The sequence below is a fragment of the Monodon monoceros genome, unplaced genomic scaffold (assembly GCF_005190385.1).
Source record: "Monodon monoceros isolate NGI ecotype Baffin Bay Population unplaced genomic scaffold, NGI_Narwhal_1 Super_Scaffold_18, whole genome shotgun sequence".
Taxonomy (NCBI): Eukaryota; Metazoa; Chordata; class Mammalia; order Artiodactyla; family Monodontidae; genus Monodon; species Monodon monoceros.
The window spans coordinates 22,234,835-22,253,707 of record NW_021703774.1 but is presented as its reverse complement, the minus strand read 5'-3'; the positions used below and the strand labels follow the sequence as shown (position 1 = coordinate 22,253,707).

The following is an 18,873-nucleotide window of genomic DNA, read 5'->3' as shown; positions in this document are numbered from 1 at the left end:
AGTATGAAAAGTTCCCCCCTTTAGTAAATTATCATGGTGGTGGTGGTGGTGGTGGTGGTGGTGGTGGTGGAGGTGGAGGTGGAGGTGGAGGTGGAGGTGGAGGTGGAGGTGGATTGCATGTTAGCATGAGTTAAAGTTTTTAAAAATTGCATGTTTCCACAGTTTTCTGTCATATAACAGTAATTTTGCATTGTTTATTAAATATGGATATATTCATAACATACTGCCTGGTTAAGTAGCAGACCGTAGTTATTCACATGAATTTCGGGGATAGTCTGTAACATCTTACAAAAAAGCCTGACGGAAAAACTCGAACAGACTCTTTGGCCAGCCCGGTATAAGTTTAGGAGAAAACAGTTAGCTAGTTTGTACCAGTTAAATGTGAAATGTAAAAGAAAAGCAGAATAAATAATAATTTACTTCTGGAGAGCAGGATGGACACTATGGGTAAATGAAATGCACAGTATGTCAGCCTTTATGAATATTTACTGTATAGACCAGACTCTCCAGAGCACTGTGACTTGCACACTGTGGGTCTCAATACGTCTTAATTGACTGTAGAATTAAGTAGTCTCAGCAAAGTGAAAAAGGTGTATTGTCTCAAGAGGGAAGGAAGTATGTCATATAAATCTTCTTATCCAACCCAGGGCCTAGCTCAGTGCCCCTTGAATGAGGTTTTCTGAAAGTTATTATTTTTCTTGTTCATATAAACATAGCAGCAGATATGTAATAAAATTGGTGGTCTTCCTTCACAACAATCTTTTAAGTTGTCATATGTTTGATGTTAAAGCAGATTAACTCAATATTTCATCTTCACAAACAGTGCCTATGGGTTTGAAGTATAAATATGCCTTATAACAATTACAAGTTTGAAAAAGTTATTATACCCATTGAATCTTGGTTCAAATTTCTAACATTGGTACTCTGCAAAGTTGGAAATATATGACCTGACTAATGGTTTTCATTTGCATTGATTTGTGACCCTTAAAGAGTGGCCACTTAGTATATACTAAACCTGAAAATAAAGGACCATCTAATTAAAATTCTAGATTTTCCACTTAGTATTTTCTCTCATTGCCAGAATTGGAGAGGGAGCCACGACTGATTGACTTGATAAAAATATACCTAATACTTAAGACTTATTTCTTCATGTAAAATTTTGAACAGAAGCTAAACTTCTGAAAGTGCAATAGTAATTGACCATCTGCTTCTATGTGGCATTCCCCTCCCTTTTCCTTTTAAAAAAATAAAATAAGTTTATGGAAGTAGTTAGATGACAATTCAGATGATGTCTTCATAAAAACTTCATTGGGAAATAGCCACATGAGTATACTTTTAATTTAATAATCATTTTTCCAATATCCTTATTTGTTTTGATGCTTAAAACGGAATAAAACACATACAAAGAAATCATACTCATTAAGTATTTTTTCCCCCTGCATAGAATTTGTAAATTGATTTATATAGAGTGAAATATTCAAGTCTTGATAATTTCCTGTTCATTGGTTTGCCATATATTTAGTAGATAACGTAGTTTCAAAAGGAGAAAACATGATTGTTTTACTTGGGCTGGGACGTTGCGGCTGGCCTCCCGTCTGTCCTGATCACCATGCCACATGTTACCCAGTCACCCTCCTCATGCCCAAAGAGTGTCGTCCTCTACTGGAGAAGTCTTCTCATCTTATCACCTTTTTCTGATTTCTTTACAAATAACTGATAATACTGAGAAAAGTGAGAAATACTTTCATATGTTCTTATCAGTTCTGCAACTATTAGAACAATGAACTTTTTAACTCATGTTTTAAGAAATGTACTTTAATCTGGTGTTGGGTTGGTAAGTTTGCAATTACTAATGAACTCATTAAATATCCTAAGCGTTATTTACCTGTCCTGAAAATTTCATCTGTACAGACCAAAATCTGCACCCTCGTCACAGCCCAGTGCCAACGGAGTCCAGACGGAGGGACTGGATTATGACAGGCTGAAGCAGGTGGGCGACCAGTGGCAGCTTCCCTTTATTTGCACTTGTTCTTTTAAAAAAAATATTCCATGTGCATATGTTTGACAGGTTGCGAACGTGTTTGAAAAGAATGTAGAGTTAAAAAAAAAAAGAATGTAGAGTTAGATATTTTTTTACGCAAGTTAAACACTGGCATTAGTACTATGTTATTTTTTTCAAATCCTCGTGTTTTGGTTCATAAGTTTGCATAAAGTGCCAACAGTGGTGGAGGGTAGGGGCAATGGTTTAATGCTGTGTTATAAACTTTAAATGTAAGTGAATGGTGTACAATTGCTTAAAAAAAAAAATGGGCTTGCACTTTTCACTTATCATTAGCCGAAATGGACCCACCAAGTCTGGTTTTGGCAAGAATGTGAGGAAAATGGGCACTCTCACCTCACATACTTCTGCTTTCTAGGAAGCGGTTTGGGAAGACAAACCAAAAGCCTTAAAAATAAATGATTTACCTTTGAACCCGGCAATTTCACTTTGAAGAATTTATGCTAAGAAAATAGGATAGAAGTATGTAACTATACAGTGTGGAGGAGGGCTCTGCAGCTATTAAGGAACCATAACTGAGAACATTGAACAATGAATTGTGAACACTTGCCCACATTAGGTGAAACAGGCAGGTAACCAAACAGTATGAACAGTTATGTCGATTTTATAAAAAGGAAAAAGATATTGTTCGTATTTTGGATACATATGCATTATATTTAATACCTATATACACAGAAAAAAAAATGGAAGGAGTAATAGGTGATTTTGGAACCTTGAACTATCTTATTTCTAGAAGAGGTAAATAATTTTTTTTTTTTTAATGGTGGTGTTTAAAAGATTTGAAATGGAAGGCAGGACATCTTAGTAAAACAACTATCAGTTTTGCAGACCTGAGTACAGATGTGCCTGTAGTGAAAAATTTAATCTTTGTCTCCTTACCCTGCACTTCAGGGTAGCCTCTGAAAATAACGGTTGTACAGATCACTGTAGCAGGCTTTTATTGACTGTCTGGCGGACTTCAGTGCTACGCATTTGCTAGGTTATTCGCACGACATCGTCTCCTAATTCTCATAGTAGTCAGATAACATAGAGTTTGTACTCAAGTTGTGCACATCTGAGGTTCAGAGAAGTTAAATTTACTCAGTCCCACAGTCAGGATCAGAACCCAGTCTAAAGACTCAGACCTACTAGAGAAATGGACTTGAGGATATGGGCAGGGGGAAGGGTAAGCTGGGACAAAGTGAGAGAGTGGCATGGACATATATACACTATCAAATGTAAAATAGATAGCTAGTGGGAAGCAGCTGCAGAGCACAGGGAGATCAGCTCGGTGCTTTGTGACCACCTAGAGGGGTGGGATAGGGAGGGTGGGAGGGAGGGAGACGCAAGAGGGAAGAGATATGGGGATATATGTATAGCTGTAACTGATTCACTTTGTTATAAAGCAGAAACTAACACACTTAAATTATTTAAAAAAGAAAAAGAACCCAGTCTTTATTCGGAGTTCACTTTCCCCATTCTATCACTCATTTTTTTAAATGCCAACAAAGTTTGAGTGGGGCTTAAAAAGAGACCAATAATGTTGCAATAATGAGTTCAAAGTAAAAGTTAAATAGGAATTAAAGAGACAAATACTAACAATTTCAGATCAACCTAATTTTTATACTGCAAAGCTGTTTGAACAGTTCAGTTGAGTTATGTAATTTGAAAAGCATGTGGTCATTGATAATCAAGCCCTTGTTTCCTGTGTGTTAAATGTGGCTTTCTTTTCTTGAAAAACATTTTAAAATGGAGCACTTGCACATATTTAAAATATGGTAAGTTCTTGGCAGTCTGAAGTAGGGGACTAGAAGAGAGGATAGATTTGATTTTAGGACTGATTTTAAGTTAAATCAGTTAAAGTTAAGTTAAATAAGTTAATTTGAAAAAGGATATCTGTTAGTCCATATAATAACTTCTGTGCCTCAGTTTCCTCATTGGAAAATGAAGGAATTAAACTAATTGATAGTTTTCAACCTTATTTTAAGCGTGAAAAGCTCTTTTTAAAAATGAACCTTAAACACAGAGCAATTTAATGTTACCTGAGGTGTGTGCAGTATTAAAGTCAAATAACTTGAAATTAATCCTTCCAAAGGATAGCTATTTTTCACCCATTAAAATTATGTCACCTTGGGCTTCCCTGGTGGCGCAGTGGTTGGGAGTCCGCCTGCCAATGCAGGGAACACGGGTTCGTGCCCCGGTCCGGGAAGATCCCACATGCCGCAGAGCGGCTGGGCCCGTGAGCCATGGCCGCTGAGCCTGCGCGTCCGGAGGCTGTGCTCCGCAACGGGAGAGGCCACAACAGTGAGAGGCCCGCATACCGCAAAAAAAAAAATTGTGTCACCTTATTAGCCCTTTTAGCTTTCATCTTACACAGTCTTCATTTTTTAACTAGGGGGTATCCATTATTTCAAATTGAACTTTATAAATAGAGATTTTGCAAAATATGTAAAGATGGATCGGTTTTCATATAGGAAGGAGGGTCCAGAGCATCACTATTAACTAGAAACATAACACGGGCCACATAGTACTTTAAATTTGTAGTAGCCACATTACATACAGAGAAACGGGTGGTATTCACTTTAATATATTTTATTTAACCTAATATAGCCAAAATAATATTTCAATATATAATCAGTATTTTTAAATTACTAATGAGTTACTGTACATTACTTGCCTCATACTAAATCTTTGAAATCTGGTGTCTGTTTTACATTTACAATGCATCTCGCTTCAGACTAGCCACGTTTCAAGTGCTCAGTAGCTATATGTGGCTGGCCCCTGCTTCTTGGACTGTGCACGTCCAGCGGGGTCCGATCCTCTTCCTTCCCCACCTATTAGGGCAGCCCCTGAGGGCCCTCCAGGGGAATCCTAGATTCCTTGAAACTTAGTTTGGCAGCTCTGGTGACTCCTGAAGTAAGGAGTCCCCGTACTTCAGACCAGGTGACAGATTTGCCAAGCCCTGGTTGTCCAGTTCACATGTCTTCTTCCTTGAAACTTCTTTATGTATTATTACCTCTTAGACAGCTCCCAGAAGACTAGATTAAAAGCAGAGCCATTACGTTTTCTAGAAATTATCTGAATCATACCTTTCACTGGACGACCAAGTAATTATTTTAGTTTTAGAAAACATTCTGCTTCATATTTTGCTAAGCTAGAATAAGCAAAGATTGGGAAGCAAAGACCATTAAAACAAAATTTACCAAGGTTAATCTTCTAAGACATAAATTGTGACTCTGGAAACGAAAAACATACGTAATATTTCATACATTCTTAAAATTTTATGTGAGCAAGAATCTTTTTAACAGTTTTTTTTCTGTATTTCTGATGTTTTTCTCTTAATATTTTAGGACATTTTAGATGAAATGAGAAAAGAATTAACTAAGCTAAAAGAAGAGCTCATTGATGGTGAGTGTCTAAACAAATATGCTACCCTTTAGAGTAGTGTTCAGGAATAGCCATTTTAAAGAAAATGCAAATAAAGAAATACCCAGTTTATTACTTGAGGGCATAAAACAATTACTCTTCCATATTATCCTGCCCTTTACTTGGTTTAGGAGTCAGGGAGGAGCTCTGTCTCCTTCATATAATGGAAATTATTTGTGAGAATAGGGGTAAGCAAGATTCCTAAGTTTCCGGTGTTGAGTAGTATTAGATGGAAAACTAGGTGAAGAAGTCTTTCTCTAGGTTACTTCTGTTCATCCATCCCATCCCACTGACCTCTTGTTTTAAGCCCCAAAAATCGGTGTTTTCGTTTTGTGTACAAAATGGAGAGAATATATAAATATACAGAAATTAGTATGGTTTCGTACAAATAAGAAAACAAAGATTTCTGCAATGAAAGATGCAAGATCAGTGTGTCTTTTATTACTGTGAGTTTGAATACAATCGTTAAGATTTCTTAAGAATGAATCACCCATTTATTTTACCTTATCATTATATTTACTTTTAATATTTTTCCTTTTCCTACCCAGCAATCAGGCAGGAACTGAGCAAGTCAAATACTGCATAGAGAATCAAACTAAGGAGAGACAGGACTTTAATCTGGAGAAAGGAAAAGAAAAAAAAACCTACAAAGAACAGCTGTGTTAACAACAACAAAACCCTTACATCTTGTGAGCTGTAAGAAGAAAATGGAGACAAACAGTCGGAAGGAGGGAAAAACCAACATACTTTGAAAGCCTTCAGACATTACTACTCTGGCGATAAGCTGTTTCCCTCACAGTTTTCTGCTTTTCTCTGACCTTTACAATGGGATGGAGGAGAGTCATATAGGAGTTCCTGTATCAGTTATGCAGAAAATACTGAATCCGTCAGGCAAGATCACCATGCATTGAAATACTTTCATGTCAAGAGAAAATCGCACGTTTTCCACAATCCATTGCTAAAATAAAGAGGAGAAAGGCTTGAGAATTTTTTTTCAGAGAATGGTGATGAGGAATTTAGCAAGTTATGCTATTGTATTGTAAATGTTTCTCTCAGGTTTGTCTTCCTATCATATTTGATATTCCATGAATAATTGAGTTCAGCCCTATGTAGGTTAAGATCATAAAATGTGGAACAAATGGAATTGTATGTGCTTTCAAAGGGTGATATTTATAAGAAAGTGTCCTAAAAATGATTTGTTCGGAGTGAGGAATTTTAGAATGATAGGAAGTCTCTCGAGTTTAGCCTTCATGCAATTTTGTAGATTCAAACATAAAATTTGTCCAGAATTTAAAGATTTAGATGCCTTCCTAAATTGTTACAATGCTTTACCAAATCTGTGACTCCTACATAACACAAACCAGTGGTCAAATGTAAAACAGTATATTGTAGATTCACTGTAGGTTTTCAACCTTTTTTAGATTTATGCACGTGGACATTTTTATAATGTAATTACAACCACCACAAAATTAGCTTTTTAAATTGCAGACAGTAATGCATGTCAGACTAATACGTAGTGGCCTTTTCAAGGCCTAGTCCCAGGGAAAACATTTTGTAGAGTATAGGGGAGCGGGAGGAAGGGAAGGAATAATTTTTTATTTAAAGTTAATTTCTGCGCTATCTTCGTTCTCAGTTATCTGCATGAATAATAATGAGGAATATTTTGTGACTTTAATTCGTAAACATGTTAACAGCACCAAGTACTTAATCTTTTACATCGTGTCTTCAGCTATTTGTATTTTCACTTGAGTAAGTTCAGTGGTCTGAAACATGATTCTGAGCTTCACATGAATTACATCTTAGTGTGGAACTCAAAAGTTCCATCCCTGAATTTGGCAGTTATTACCTAGGCGCCCTGCAGTTATACAGGTATTCAGGTACACATTCCTGACTACAAAGCTGCTTTTGAACCTTGTTATGTTGAAATCCTAGAAAAGTAACAATGACGGCAGCAAATTAAGGTCACAGAAATCATTGGATAAAGGGAAAACAACGAGGGGGTTCCTGCATAATTTTCTTTTAATAAATAAAGTGAGACTTAGGTGGTGGGAAGAAGGAACTAGATACTCTACTTACCACCATGTGTGTGCGTGCGTGCGTGTTTGTGTGGGCACTCACGTGTGTGTATGTTATCCACTCCCTTTTCTTTGAAACTTCTAAGATTAAAATAGGGGAGAAATCCTGTATGTTGCAATGATAGAATTTTTTGAAATTTTAGGAAATCACAGTTCTCCAGGCTCTCCATCTTGATTTATGCTTGAGTTATTATGTGCCATATTTGCTTTGAAACTTTGATTATCAGTAGTTTTACTAAAATTTTGAAGAAATAATCCACTTTCGTCTGCTTTCTAGATTTTCTTAATCTAAGTTCATAAGACAGAACTTGTTGATAGCATAGTCTTGTAAGCGCTGCAAGTTTGCAGCCATTACCACTTCAAAGAGGTTTGAATGAGGGAATGTTTTTCCCTTGTTAAAATAGTTCCTGTTTCCGTAGAAACTTCATTTTTAGATCTGTGATGGATGAGCTATCATAATTCAAGTATACAGTTCTTTTTTTCTATCAACTCTTCATTGTCATCCAATAGTGAAGACATTACAGATGCAGCAAGCTTACGAAGTACTACTTTGTAAAAGAAATAGGCATTTTCATCTTTATTATTGTACTTTTGGTTATGCAAACACTTTGATGATACACATGTTTATGTCCCCCATAAATCTGGTCAGAAATCACTTCTGATTTTGTTGATTAAGTTAAGCAGTCTATAGTAGGATAGAGTACTGGGTACCAGTGGTCCAAAGTAAGATAAAAGACTACGGTAAAAATGCTAGATCTTAAAAAGGAAACCGGTTCATGCACTAAACGTTTTGTGCCTTGGTCTAATATTAACGTGATGTCTGTGTAAAATGACTAAAAGAACCAGTGTTGAATCACGTCTTATTTCCTGTCGTTCTGCAGTATCCCAGATTGCTAAATGTGTTCTTTCCAAGAAGTCTGATTGAATTACTGTATACATTTGCTGTCCTATGTGACAGTTTTGTCATTGTTAGAGATTTCAGTAATTAAGACGGGAAACAGAAGCTTAGGCTATTTTCCTTATCAAAACTATGTTCCTTGGAGCCACAATATTATGATGGTTTTCATGCTCTTGTACATTGGATGTCTTAAGCTGAGCGCAGTTTAGGGGATCCTTTCTAATTACAGGAAGGTACTTCTTTCCTTCAACACTGTGATCTGACCTGTGACAAATCTGTACTATACACTATGTAAATGGCTAACAAGTCAATTGCAAACCAACTGAATGTACAAATCTTAGTGCTGGTGCTGAAATCTCTTCAGAATAGTCATCATGATCTCAAAGTTCGTTTCAAAATTTGCAAGCATCAAGTGTCAATCAAAACTGAAGATGAAACACTAATGAATGTTGAATTCTCCTGCTTTAGGTGTACTTCCTTATTAGAGTTTTTGGTTCTCTGCTATTTTTACCGTACTGTTTCATTTAAATTTCCTACATGCTAACTTCGTTTGTGCGATTGAAATAAAATTGCAGTATATACGTGTTGCTTGTTTGTGACACTCAGATAATCTTCTGACATAATCTGTTGGTTCTAAAATAAGTTGTATTGAATGTAGAAAACACTCTTTAAAGTCCATGACTTCACTTCTTAAGGTTTACATACCAACACTACAGAGATTTCATAAGTCATAAATACTAAGTAATGTATACAAAGGGAATATGTGGTAATGTATCTATCTACTTTTTGCTTGAAATAGCTGTTGGGTGTTCCCTGTGTGTTCTTATTTTCTCTCGGCCCAGCTTGGTACAGTGTCTTACAGTCAAGAGAGTGATAAATGTTTTAAGATTACTCCGTTTTGTTTTACAGCGTAGATACGTTAAGCTCATTTATGCAGTTAAAATTTTCCTTTGTATAGTTTGCAGTGTAAAGGATATTGTAAGGGCCTTACCAAGTACTGAGTTTTAAATATAGTGAAATCTGTATCTATAGTGTTTGTTTATACAGTAGTGTTTGTTTATATGTAGTTCTTGAAACCCACATATAAGCAGCAGTACGTTTTATCTGACTCTTACGAAGTACTGATTTTGAGTTCGCTTTAAAATTCTAATGTCTTCATTAGAAATACAACAGTCTTTGTCTTCTTTCTCCTACGGGACCCCAACTTATCCCTCCCTCATCCTCTCCGCTTCTCGTGGACCCCATGTTCCTGCCACTCACTGACGTTTGCAGTCATTACCCAGTCCACAGGTGTAAACATATTAACTGATTTTTTTCCTCTGTCCCGTCTCGGGTTCTTGCTTCCCTTCATGTATAAATCAGAATGTTTGTCTACAAACTAAGAGTCACTTCCCATTCAAAAATGAATGAAGTAACGGGTGGTAACCTTTAAAATTTGCCTGGATACAACTTTGTCTCCTAAATTTGTATATACTTCCAGTGCCCTTGTGAAGAATTGGCCTTTAAGTTCTAAGTAGTGTTATCCTTTGAAGCACAGTTTACAGAGGTATGCTACAGGATCTCTGTGATTCCTTTCTGTAGCCATCCTGACTTTATATATAACCCTATTACCCTTTCAGTTCTATCGATTAAGCGTAAGAATGACATCATATAAAGCATACTGTGTGAAAGAACTCTCTAGGAGCTCTCTTAATTCCTTTATGAAGCTATTGCAATCTGCTTTCCTGAAGACATTTACTCCAGCATTCACATTAAAACTCCACACGTGTTCCTGGTAGTACCGTTTTTGTTTTTAATAGATGAATTCGTATCTGTACATCTCCTCAAAGCTCTAAGGGATGAGAAAGGGATCCCGAGAGTATAATGAAATTAGTGATGCTAATACCTCTGACTTTTCACTGAAAAGCCATTTTATATTTAGACTTAGGTGTTTCTGAAGTATGCATAAAGAATCTTTGTCCGTCTGGGTGAATAGAATTGTCCCAGGTATCTTTGGCTACAAAAAGACACAGTGGAGAACATTTATTTTTAAGAGTAGTTTTCTCTCAAAATAAGCACATTTGCCTAAGAAGCTAAAGTTGGTAAGCCCTCAAGAAACGACTGTTGAGCCAAGTACTGTTGAGGGTCTAGAATGCAGATTTTCTCTGTTCCAAACTTCCAAATAGGCTGTGGATTATGTTTGTTTCCTTTATGTTGCCTCTAGATAATTTTTGAGGCTCAGGAGGTTTTTATATCTGTTCATAATACTTTAAAAGTGAAACCTTCAAATTTTCAAAAAGTCAAAAATTGATTAGAAAAGAATTACTAGAGTAAATTTAGGAGGGTTAGGGATATGCAGCGTCAACTTAAATGGAGGTCTAGGATATCTCCCTTGTTGATACCAATGGTGAATTCACAGAGAAGCAAATTGAATCAGTAAGGAGATACAACTGAAAGCTCCTAATGTTATGAACTATGTAAATGTATCTCTTTCTAAAGAGTTTTTTTTTAAAGTAACTGTCCCTGTGAGAGGATAAATAAATGATTGTCATAATGACTTAGGATGTTGAAAGAATTACTGCCACATTTATTGGTTATTTTTGTTCAATCTGATGAAATCAATATATCTGAACGTCAAGAAAGGAAAAAAAGGACTTTTCAGTTATTATAGATTGATGTGTTGCACATAAAAACTCTAAGCTGAAATTTAGTATCAGTTAACGCATGTAGTAGGCTTCAAATACTTGCTGATTAATTTAACATGAAGAATAAATAAAGCTGAATGTCCCCGTCACTGAGATGTGCCCCACTTCTCTGAAGCATGTTGTATACTTGGAGCAGTTGAGCAGAGAGCAGAGCCCCTGGAAGCTTCTGGTATAGGGCTGTGGGATTCCTAGGTAGAGGGAAGAAATCAGGGCCTCGGAGGCAGCTGAGGGTAGGAAGGACATATGCATCATCTAAAGAGTGGTTTTTTGTTTTTTTTTGCGGTACGCGGGCCTCTCACTGTTGTGGCCCTTCCCGTTGCGGAGCAGCAGGCTCAGCGGCCATGGCTCACGGGCCCAGCCGCTCCGCGGCATGTGGGATCTTCCCGGACCGGGGCATGAATCCGCGTCCCCTGCATCGGCAGGCGGACTCTCAACCACTGCGCCACCAGGGAAGCCGAAGAGTGTTCTTTTACATCACTTTTTCATATAACTAACTGAAAACTCAAATACGACCTTTTCTCAACGGTTCTGAGAGAAGACAGCTTTCATTTTAGTAGAACTTATTAGAAAAGCTGGTATGTTTCATTAGAGGACTAAGTTTGCATTTACTCCGTAAGTGTAAAAATCTGTATAAAAATCACAGCCTCATAGTTTATCATGTTTAAATTTGATTTAACTTTTTTCCCCTTTGGCTCCAAGACTGATTTCTTTAGCAGTAGATAACAATTTTTAAAATATATAAAAAAGAAATTGCTAATGTAGGCAGTGAATAACATCGTATGGGTGCATTTGGTTTTTGGTTAATGGTGGTTCTTCCAAGAAGACTTAGAATATATTAAAAAGCATGCAGTTAGTTGGTCCTTTGGATTACACAGGAAATGGCATTTAGAAAATTTACATTGAAGAAATTTATATTGATAGGTGTTTACATCGAAGGATATTTAATTCTCCGTCAGGTCCCAAAGTTTCCATTCAAATCTATAGAAAATGAGAAAATAGGTTCTTGGTTTACACTTAAAATACAAGCTATTTTAATCATACAAAAGAAATTGCCACAGAAGGCTTTTCAAGATTATGGTTCATTCATGCCCTTAGTCACGTCCATGGAACCTTAGTCTGAGTCCCTTTCTTAAAGGCATTTTTAGAGACGTTTTTCAATTTGCTTCATTTAAATTTTAGGTGAGAAATACCGATTTGGAATTTTTATTGTCATTAACCATGTTGAACTCAGGTGTAAACTCGGTTTGTTCTGCCTGCCGTGGCATTGGGTGTTTTAAATGTTCCGGAGTTTCCTTAGATGCTCGTATCCTCAAGTCTGAGGTTTGTCCGTTCTTGGTGGTGGACTAACTTAGCGCTGTCACCCAGGCCCCGTGTGACCTCAGGTGCTGCCAGGCTGCCCGGCGGTGGTGGTTGGGCAAGTGGAAGCTGGGCGTGATGAACTTACATGTAGACCTAAGTTAGTTCTGTGCCTTGAAGGGTTGGTGGTAGGCACTGACTTTGTCACTAAAATGTCCAGGGAGAATCATTTCCCCCTGAGAAAAGTATTGGGAGGATTTAGATACTCAGAAGAGAGGTGTATTAAAATCTGGCCTCATTTTCTTTTCTGCCTACTTATTACCAAGGGGAATGGGAGTTTCAGGCCTGAGCCAAGGAGTTTACAATTTGGTTTCCTTAACGTAGACACCTCATCATTATAGCTTTCAGTTGCTGAAGTTGAATTTTACGGGGTAGTATTTGGTCCTCACATAAAATAGCCTTGTTTCTGAAAGTAAACATCGTTAAAAGATTCTTATTTTAACCCACTTCTTTGCCCCTTTCTTAGGCTGGACACTTCGTGTTCCTCCCACTTTGCCGCCTCACGCCTCCCTTTGTGTGTGTGGGGTGGACCGGTCATTGGCCTGGGCTCCAGCCGGCTTGACCAGCTGTCAGGCTGCAGGGCTAGTCCATGTGGTGGTCTCCAGGCCGTGTCTCTGAGGTTGCCCCTCCTTTTAACACTTAGCTCTGTGTGTCATCATCCAGTGTGTGCTCTGCAGCCACTGGTTTGCTTTATTTCTTCCTTTTTGATCCAAGAGAAGGGGAAAAGGGCCCGAGTTTTACTCCCTGATCCTAAGTGCCGCTTTTAATTGTTTCAAAATCTTAGACCCTATTCACTGGAAAACATGCATCCTAGGTGTGAACAGTAAGGTAAAATCGATGAAGTGATGATTTTGCAGTCGTGCCGCATGCAGTGTTAGTGCTATGTTAACTGCTGCCCCAAGGCCCCCTGCTCACTCGTGAGATTTCACAGATTGGGTTACAGGTGTCTGCGTTCTCCCGGCCACGGCCTCAGCCTGGAAGCACAGGCATCCATCCATTCCCACAGATCCAAGTGATACCGTGTGGGATCATGTGAGATGTGAAACCGTGCTCCGGTTACGATTAGATCAGTGACAAAGCCCTTTTGATTCTTTCTCTGGCCCAGTAGCTTTTTTTTTAAGTAAACACTCTGCAGAGCTGGATGGAGTGAAGCAGCCCTTCTCTGTTTCTTGGGGAGGAATGCACTTCAGCAGCTCTCATATCCCCTGAGCCTGCTGTACCGTGGTTCCTTCTATCACTGTCATCCATGGGAGGAATAATGCCCTCCTCTCTCTGCCCTTCTTCTTATATACGAGTGTACAAGCTGTCATTCCTTCCCAGGTCCTTGTTGTTAATCCAAAAGACTAACGGCAGTTTCTTGGCCAACGAGGTGACTCTCCCGCACCATTTGGGTGAATGTTGTTCTTAGTTCTTGCTTGATCTTAAGGAGAAGATAATTGGCACAAAGTCAGAGGTTGAATGGGAAGGTTTGGGATTAGAAAAGATGAGTCCTGTTTTGCAGATGTTCTTTTACTTCTGTTCTTGGTGGACATGTGTGTGTTTTGGAATTCACTTTTTTTAGCAATAAGACACGCTTTTCATAATGTGTATTTTTTTCTTTCGGGGGAAAATGAAGTGTTTCTAACAAAAGTGAATGAGCTAGAAAGAAGATTCTATCTTGAGACATCTGTAGTTGGTGCAAAATATTCAAAACTCAATTACAGTATTTACACATTTTCATAGACATTCTTTTTTTGGTTTGCTTGATAAGACTGAATGAGGAAGCATCCCTGCAGTCTGTAGTTATAGCAGCATTGCAAGTCTGGTCTGTAGCTGGGGTAGAGAGAGTGGGTGAGTTAGGGCTAGTCCCATCTGTGCTTGAGCAGAGTGGGACTTCAGGCAGAGGTCGATCCAGGTAAGTTCCAGTTCAGAGCTTTCTGTTGCCTCGCCTGTGGGAGGAGTTTTCGAAACCTCTTACTTGGCCTGAACGAAAATCAGTTCCATTGTGCTTTCTGCTGACCTCTGGGGAGTTGGGATGACCATATGAGTGAATGACAGGAAGGCTTTTTTGGTGCTTTTTATCTTACTTTTGAGAAGTGGGGGAGTCAGGGATGAACCTTTCTGGTTGGAGAGCAACATACACCGTTTCCATTATGCGATTTAGAATGTTAAATACATTCTCCTTTTCAGACCTACCTAGTTGATAGGACAACAGCATCCTGTAGCAGAGCCCAGTTGGTAAAATTTAAAGGTGAATTTCTCGTGGTCCAAATGGGTTAGTCCTCCATGTTATCCTGCTTTGCTACAAAATTTTAAAACTAGAAATGTGCGTTTATGTCCTTAAAGATTATGCAGAGCGGTTTTCTTTGCTAAGGACGTGAGTGCACGCAGCCCATGAATCTAGGGCTTTATAATCTGGGAGTGAGCCTCTTAAGGCAGTATGGACCGAAATAACACTTTAAAAGTTAAGGTTGACTTAAACATATCCAAGGCCATATTTGAATTGGAATTAGAAATTATTTAATGTGTATACAGAACCTCGTGTATCTTATCTCATGGAATTTCTGAGTTACTGGCCTTGCTGAATTTCAGGAATAAAAGAAACTGGTAGCAACTTGATTTCATGCAACAAATTGTAAGTTGCTGCTTGACTCAAAAATCATTTGTAAATCCAAATAAAGGGGGATGTTATTGTCAGGAAACATTACCTTCCAAGTTTGGAGCCTACCTTTAAGAAAGGGAAGTGGAGGAGAGGGTGAGACACGAAACCAAAATGGTTGGCAGGGTAGGTGGGATTAGACGGCACCAGGGTTTTGCACCAAAGTTTCAAATATGAATAGATAAAAAGGAGGACCACTTGCAAGACAACTTAGGAAGGACTTGCCAGAAAGTAGCAGCTCCGGCTGCACAACAGTGCCTTCAAAATGATTCTCTGTGTGAATTGCATGCAATTTCGTGTAACCATAAAGTGTAACCTGTATGTGCATGATGTGTCTAGAATGTGTAAAGTTAAGTTCAGCAGAAAAGGGGCGTAGCCCTGCCACTGATGGGTCAGCGAGCCTGCTGAAGTCCTTGGACTTAACGCGACTTCTTAGGTCTGCAGCATCAGAGCCCTGTGTTTGCATTAAGCAACCATATTGAAATCGGATCCATTTCTTCCTTTGTACTTTCTTTCCTACTTTGCAGCTTTGCTGGTTTTAACTGTTTCACTCTTCTGCTTCTTGGTATCCTTTCTTGTTTTGAAATAAAAAGATGAAATACTTAAGTCAAAGAAGACTTGTTTTTATTTTACCAGTGCTCTTAATTTATCAAAAAATATATGATGTGAAAAAGAGTGTTCCACTTTCTTGGTTGTGATTCTGACCTCAAAATATGCTCACTTCTAAAAACTTGAAGAGCTTTTTCTGGGCCGCCTCCTGCATTTCAACCCGTCGCTAAGGAGGGTGTCAAGCAATCTCCCTTCGTCCCTGAACGCTGCTCTTCACTTCTGTCTAATGGTGTCCACAGAAAACAGTGCCATCCTCACTGGAGCCACCCAAGGCCGCTGCCCAGACTCAACGAGCAGCCTGATGGACAAATGAATGGCTGCCTCTGGGCTACAAATACCCTGTGCTTTTCAGTATCAACTGTGTTGTGTCTGTAACCCAGGAATAGTGCTACCACAAAGTCACCGCACGCGGATGCTGGCAGTGCTTTGGGGTCCTAGAGAATGGAGAGCACCTGAGGCTGCTCGTTCTTGTCTTGTGACCATCCCGTTCTCACCGGATTTCCTAGAGGCCGGTTACCTTTCAGCCAAGAATATCTGCGAGCCTGTGGTTTGTAAGGAGCTTGCTGGTACATTCATGTAGACTATGTGACCATTTAATGGCCTCACTTTAACTTCTGCATTCACCGCCCCCCATACTCTGAAGTCAGGAAAGCGAAAAGAAGGCTCTTCGTAGCCTGAACTAAAGCAACTTGAGTGCTTTCCTTTTTCACTAACCTCATTTCTAGCTGAATTTCTTTTCCTCTCCTCCCCTGTTCAAATATCTGAGAAGCCCCCGAGGTTCACAGGAAAGGAGTCGGGGAGGGTACACTGTGATGTCCGGCTTCCCTCGCTTCTGGAGACTGTGATGGTTTTCATCCCAGGCTCAATCCCATTATCTATAGCAAAGAGTTTATCCTCTAAGAGACTCGATGATAAAAAGATTTGCCAGGCTCCTCAGATCCAAGTAAGATGTTCTCTTGGAGCTTATTATCATGAGGTGTGACATGCTAAGATGCTGCATTAGCAATTACATGCCAGCAAGAAGTGCAGAGGGGAAGGCAGCCCCTGGCAGGGTGGTCCAAGCATTGGGGTTTGGTGCTTCTGTTCTCTCAGCCAGAAAGTTAAGTGTCTGGGTTTTCCGACATCATTCCAGCTCAAGCATTGTGGGTTTTATACCCGGCTGCAGGCAGCTGAGGGTCCCCACCGCAGATGGGCCAGTCTGACAGAGACATTCAGCATCACAGAACTGGAGACTGCCCCCCTGATTTTGCCGGCAGTGGCAGACCGGTGGAGGTCGTGTAGGTCAAGTTCACGGCTCCTCCATGGACCAGGTGTAAAGAGCCACTATCCTGCCATTTCTCTGTTCACGGGGCCTGTCCTAGCAAAGGCTGAGAGGTATTGTAATGCTGAACTGATGTTAATTAACATTTGTAGAGCTACCCCATGGGGAGGAGACATTGCAGCTCTAGTCTTCAAACCTCTTTGATTTAAAAGTCACCTGGGTATGTATATGTATAACTGATTCATTTTGTTGTAAAGCAGAAACTAACACACCATTGTAAAGCAATTATACTCCAATAAAGATGTAAAACAAAAAAGTCACCTGGGATGTGACAGTGATTTCTATTATTCTTGGATGATTATGGCTATATATATCATCACTCCTGACCCCCAGAACAAAAATTTGTATGGAAAGCCTGGACGCTGGAAATGTGATGCATAGTACGGAGTTGTGCCTTTCCTGTCTCTGCTCCTGAGACTGAGTGGAGTTCTGGGACCCTGCAGACAGGTAGTGTCAGCCCAGGAAAGGGCACCCCCATCCCTGCAGTGGGGACTGATCCCCGAGGTGAGGAGCCGCCCAAGCCCACACCAGGGCTACCGTCAGGAGTCCTCGCAGCTAGCATCCCCCCCCCCCATATTTTGCCTCTTTTTCTTTTCCTTAAATGAAGTAAAACACAAAAAAGTGCACTTACGTGTACAACTCACTGCCTTGACGCGGTAAATGCACCCATTGGACCAGCACCCAGATCAGGAAATGACATTGCCGTGACCCCAGAGCCCTCTCGCGTTCCCTTCCGTCCACACCCAGGAGAAACACCCTCCTGACTTCTAACCCCGTAGATTAGTTTTGGCTGTTTTTGTGCTTTATTTAAATATACTGGTGGGACTTGCCTAGGGGTCCAGTGGCTAAGACTCTGTGCTCCCAATGCAGGGGGCCCCAGTTCGATCCCTGGTCAGGGAACTAGATCCCACATGCTGCAACTAAGAGTTCTCACGCTACAACTAAAGATCCTGCATGCCACAAGGAAGATCCAGCACAACCAACCAACCAACCAAATAAATAAATAGGACCAGTGCCTTTTTATTTTCTTTTTTTCTTTTTTTTTTTTGGCTGCGTTAGGTCTTCGTTGCTGCGCGGGCTTTCTCTAGTTGCAGTGAGCAGGGGCTACTCTTCACTGTGGTGCATGGGCTTCTCATTGCAGTGGCTTCTCTTGTTGCGGAGCACGGGCTCTAGGCGCGCGGGCTTCAGTAGTTGTGGCTCGCGGGCTCTAGAGAGCAGGCTCAGTAGTTGCAGTGCACGGGCTTAGTTGCTCCACAGCATGTGCGATCTTCCCAGACCAAGGCTCGAACCCATGTCCCCTGCATTGGCAGGTGGATTCTTAACCACTGCACCATCAGGGGAGTCCCACGGACTGGTGCGTTTTCTGTGCCTCAATACTGTACGTGAGTTTCATTTATAATGTGTGTGGTGGTTGGTTGATAGAACAGCTCCCAGCTCGGGACCACCGGGGCTAGCAGTGCCATGAAGGTCCATCCCAGTACTTGTCTTTGGTGACCATAGGCATATGCCTCTCGTGGGCATGTACCTGGGTCATAGCCCATGCCTGTGTCCAACTTCAGCAGATACTGATCCACTTTTCAAGACACTCATGACAGTGACGGAGTCACTGTTACACTTGCGGGCATGTCCACTGGAAGGGCCAGTGCACCTCCGTTCCATCATGCTCCCCTCTGTGAACGGCCCACCGTCCACAGGGAAGGTCAAATGGAAGAACCAAGCCTGCCTCTGTGAGATTCCCTAAGTGGAGTCTGATCCTGTGTCCCTGAAACATGGAATTAAGGACTTTCTCACACAAATTCCTCGTCCTCTTACTCACCAAGAACACAAT

The 18,873-nt window shown here is 40.1% G+C and overlaps 1 protein-coding gene across 2 annotated transcripts in view; it reads left to right on the top strand.

The window, feature by feature from the left end:
* Window positions 1–9,018, top strand: part of ENAH (ENAH actin regulator) — a 153,529-nt gene extending 144,511 nt beyond the window's left edge. The window contains exons 12-14 of one of the 2 annotated variants that reach the window (XM_029230154.1): window positions 1,912–1,990; window positions 5,389–5,446; window positions 6,013–9,018. In XM_029230154.1, the coding sequence (XP_029085987.1) occupies window positions 1,912–1,990; window positions 5,389–5,446; window positions 6,013–6,050 (175 nt within the window). In that variant the 3' untranslated portion in view covers window positions 6,051–9,018. The remainder of the gene's footprint in view (window positions 1–1,911; window positions 1,991–5,388; window positions 5,447–6,012) is intronic. The other variant, XM_029230155.1, reaches the window with a different exon arrangement.
* The last annotated feature ends 9,855 nt before the right edge of the window (window positions 9,019–18,873 follow it).